Source organism: Arachis hypogaea, chromosome 3 (assembly GCF_003086295.3).
Source record: "Arachis hypogaea cultivar Tifrunner chromosome 3, arahy.Tifrunner.gnm2.J5K5, whole genome shotgun sequence".
Lineage (NCBI taxonomy): Eukaryota > Viridiplantae > Streptophyta > Magnoliopsida > Fabales > Fabaceae > Arachis > Arachis hypogaea.
This window is the reverse complement of record NC_092038.1, coordinates 130,622,961-130,626,486: the sequence shown is the minus strand read 5'-3', so window position 1 is coordinate 130,626,486 and position 3,526 is coordinate 130,622,961. Positions and strand designations below refer to the sequence as shown.

At 35.6% G+C, this 3,526-nt stretch overlaps 1 protein-coding gene across 1 annotated transcript; it reads right to left on the bottom strand.

The window, feature by feature from the left end:
* Positions 1-813: 813 nt before the first annotated feature.
* Positions 814-2,333, bottom strand: LOC112791638 (HMG-Y-related protein A). Its single transcript, XM_025834549.3, has 2 exons — positions 2,026-2,333; positions 814-1,556 (listed from the first exon to the last, which is right to left on the bottom strand). Exons 1-2 carry the CDS (start codon positions 2,074-2,076, stop codon positions 1,050-1,052), a joined length of 558 nt encoding a protein of 185 aa, XP_025690334.1. The 5' UTR covers positions 2,077-2,333; the 3' UTR covers positions 814-1,049.
* Positions 2,334-3,526: the final 1,193 nt, after the last annotated feature.

Genomic DNA, 3,526 nt, shown 5'->3' with positions numbered 1-3,526 from the left:
TTATCTGTCAACTTATTGTCAATAATAATTAATTATTATATTTTAAACACATGTATAAAAAGAAAAATATCTATATAAAAACATTTCTATTAGATACAGTCGTACAAAAAAATATTTTTATTAGATGCATCCATAAAAATACTTTCATTAAGCACAATTATAAACAAGAGTCGACAGAAATTGACAAAAATACTGTTAAAAATGTAACGAGATTATAATTTTAAACTACTTATTACATATATTTTTAAATTGTAATCTAAAACCACAGTTATACTTAAAGAAAGACAAGAATATAACTATTTTAATCCCGCAACCTATTCTAATCTAAATGACTTAAAAGCATGCACACGACAATTCCAACCCAACATATTAAAGACTAATTGTTACATACACAAACAAAATTCAAACTCCTAATAATTACTTAAATAGACAAATAAACTAAATAAATGGAACAACCCAAACTAGTCACTAGCAAAGATTGTTAGTGTGGTCATTTTGGTTTCTTATTCAAAAATCAATAATCCATAATATTAGAATATATTAAGAGCAGTTAACATTTACTAGAATTATCCTAATATATTCTAACACATAAAAATCATAAATTGCTTTGGAAATCAGAAAAATGTGTTTCAACTTTCAAACAATGTTTTCGCCAACAAACTACATGCCTTGAAAAATAATATTATATAATTGAATTCACAATTTGTAAACCAGCACATAGCCTCAGAGGCTCAGACCACTAATACAAACGTAATTATTAGTAATTTCAGATTAAAAAAAATCTTAAACTGAATAATCTACACACACGAGAAATTTCTTGTCATGAATTTCAGATATTTTAGAGTCCATCAAGTCCTATCCATGGTTGATTGTCCTATTTTCAGTTACAGTTTACAAACCACCAAAGCTTCATCATCAACTAACGCTACACAAATTGTACATAACAATTCATCTAAACACGTAACACTCAAAGACACTTTTCTAACCCCAACACTTGGAAGAGAAAAACATTACCATGATTCAACAACCAAGAACAAAAAAGCGTTACCCTATTGATCAACACTAATTTCCGCCAATGGACCTTTCATTTTGGGAGGCCTCCCTCTCCCCCTCCCACTAGGCGAACCCCCAACCACCATTGGCGGTGGAGAGCCATCAAATCCCCCAGAGGGCCGGGCCATTTTCCTTGGCCGCCCTCTCGGTCTGCCACTCCCACCCGAGGTCTTAGCCTTTGGTGGGCGTGGCAGCTCATTTGGATCCTTTGGAGGCCTTCCCCGGGGCCTGGAGGGTGCAACGATAGTGCCCGGGGAGAGAGGGTCCTTGGGCTTTGGGGGCCTGCCCCGGCCCCGCCGTGGCGGCGTGTTGGGGTCACGTATGGTGTAGTTGTTTTTCCAAAAGACTAGCTTACCACTGTCCCTCATCTTTGCAAGGTGCACATTGAGCAGTGCCTTGTGCCCCTGAGGCAAACCTCCGTACGTGGATTCTATGTACTTTGATATTGTCGTTTTGTTCGAACCGTTCTCTTCATTAAGAGCTTCAATTGCCTTCAAAATCATCTGAGAAAATTCAAACAAAAACTCGCGTAAACAAAGCTCACCCAGTCTCCACTGATTTAAAATAATCTATAGTCGTTTTTGTTTAGTTAATTCCACCCGTAATTCAGTGAAATAATTTTCATTTCCATTCTCTAGCTTCCTATAAATGCAAAATCGGGGGAGATACTTAATTAATCAATATCTTTATTTTTTTTTCATTTCTCCAAGTTTTTGAAATTCCAATGGAAGCATAGCAAGAACAGTTGTAAATATTCAGAATTCAGATCAAGATTAAACCTAAACAAGAAAATAAAGAAAGAAAAAGCAAGAAGGGAAGATTCTGAATGCAGTTGAAATCATCTAAAAAATCTAAAAATAATAACAATTAAAAACATAGATGAAAGTTTTAGGATCAAATAATAACTGAAAACTTTGAATTAGGTAAAGTATTAAGAGATAAATGGAGATTTGAAGAAGGGAAAAATGTTACCTCGGGGTATGGAGGGAGTGAACGAGGTTTATTAACCTCTGGAGTCGCCATTAAAAGGTTTGGCAGAACTCTCGTTCCCGTAAAGAAATACAACTTCCAAGATTCAAGGTTCTCTTCTGTCACACAACTGTCTCGTTCGTTTGGGCAGAACCTGCAAAGAATTGAGGATCTGATTTGAAGGACGAAAAGATAAAATAAAAAATAAATTAATTAAAAAAAATGCAAGAGCTTCTTTCTTTTTCTTGCAATTGCTGTTGTTGATGTTTTCGGGAAAAATCCGAACGGTTGGGATTTGGAGAAGGGTGAGTGATCAGACGGTGGGGTATTGCCACCTGAATAACACACGGATCGCTGAGGTGGCTTATGTTTTTTATTGTTTTTAATAATACAGTGTGAAAGTACAGAGATGTCCCTGAAGGTGGACGGGGTAACTCGGTAGAAAGGTGGGGCCCAATTGGAAGCCCAAAGCCGGAATGGGAGCTCCTTGTTTTCGCGACCTCAACAGATGTAGCATCCAAATTGATGTAAGAGAGCCGACGGTGAGGATTTTATGGGGGGAGGATCACGTGTGTTCTGAGTCCGTTAGATTCAGATATGGTTGTTCCCTAGTCAGTAGTCACTACTCCGCACTCACTAGTCACTAGTAATAAGTGGCAGCTACCCCCAGAGATTTATTTGTACAACACCACCAACAAGAAGGTGTCACACACTGACACACATGATAATGATGTTCCATCCAAGTGACTGAAAGAGAGTGAGGTCAATTAATATAGGTTGATTAGGTTCAATAAGCATACGACTAATGATATACTAGTACAATTTTAAATCATCATTAATTCTAAACAAGGAAAAATTGTCTGCTGTATGTTTTTAAAACAATAAATATATATAATATATTAGATTTTTAGCCTGTTAACGGAATTAGAAAAACAAGTAAGCGGTTATTACAAGGGTCTAGTCATAAGTAAACTTAATGAAATAACACTTTTATCCGGGTACTAAAATCACAAACACTTACAAATGCCAAGTTACTAAAATAAATCATTTGCATTTTAATTTTATTAGATTATAACTTTTATTGATTGTAATATTGTATAACGCAATACAATTTTTATATTATTATAGAAATTACGATAGGAGATCTACGGATTAGCAATACACATAAATTGTTAAAGGGGTTCCAACACAAAAAAAAAAGAAAAAAATTGTGACACCCTTCAAGCGGTTTTTTCATGAAATCTAACAATACATAAACTGCTAAAGAGGTGTAACAATTTATGTATGAGTATAAATACGCTGAAGGGAGTTATGGATTATTCAGTTTGCATCATTTGCTAAAAGTAGAAAGAGAAGTTAAACTTTGTTTTAGAGAGAGAGGAAATTGTGAATTGAGAAGGGAAGGCTCTTAAGGCTTAGAGAGAATTTGAGAATTTAGAATCACTTAGGCGTGGAACCATGGTGGACGAACGCAGCCTGTACCAACTCAACGGCGTTGCGCACA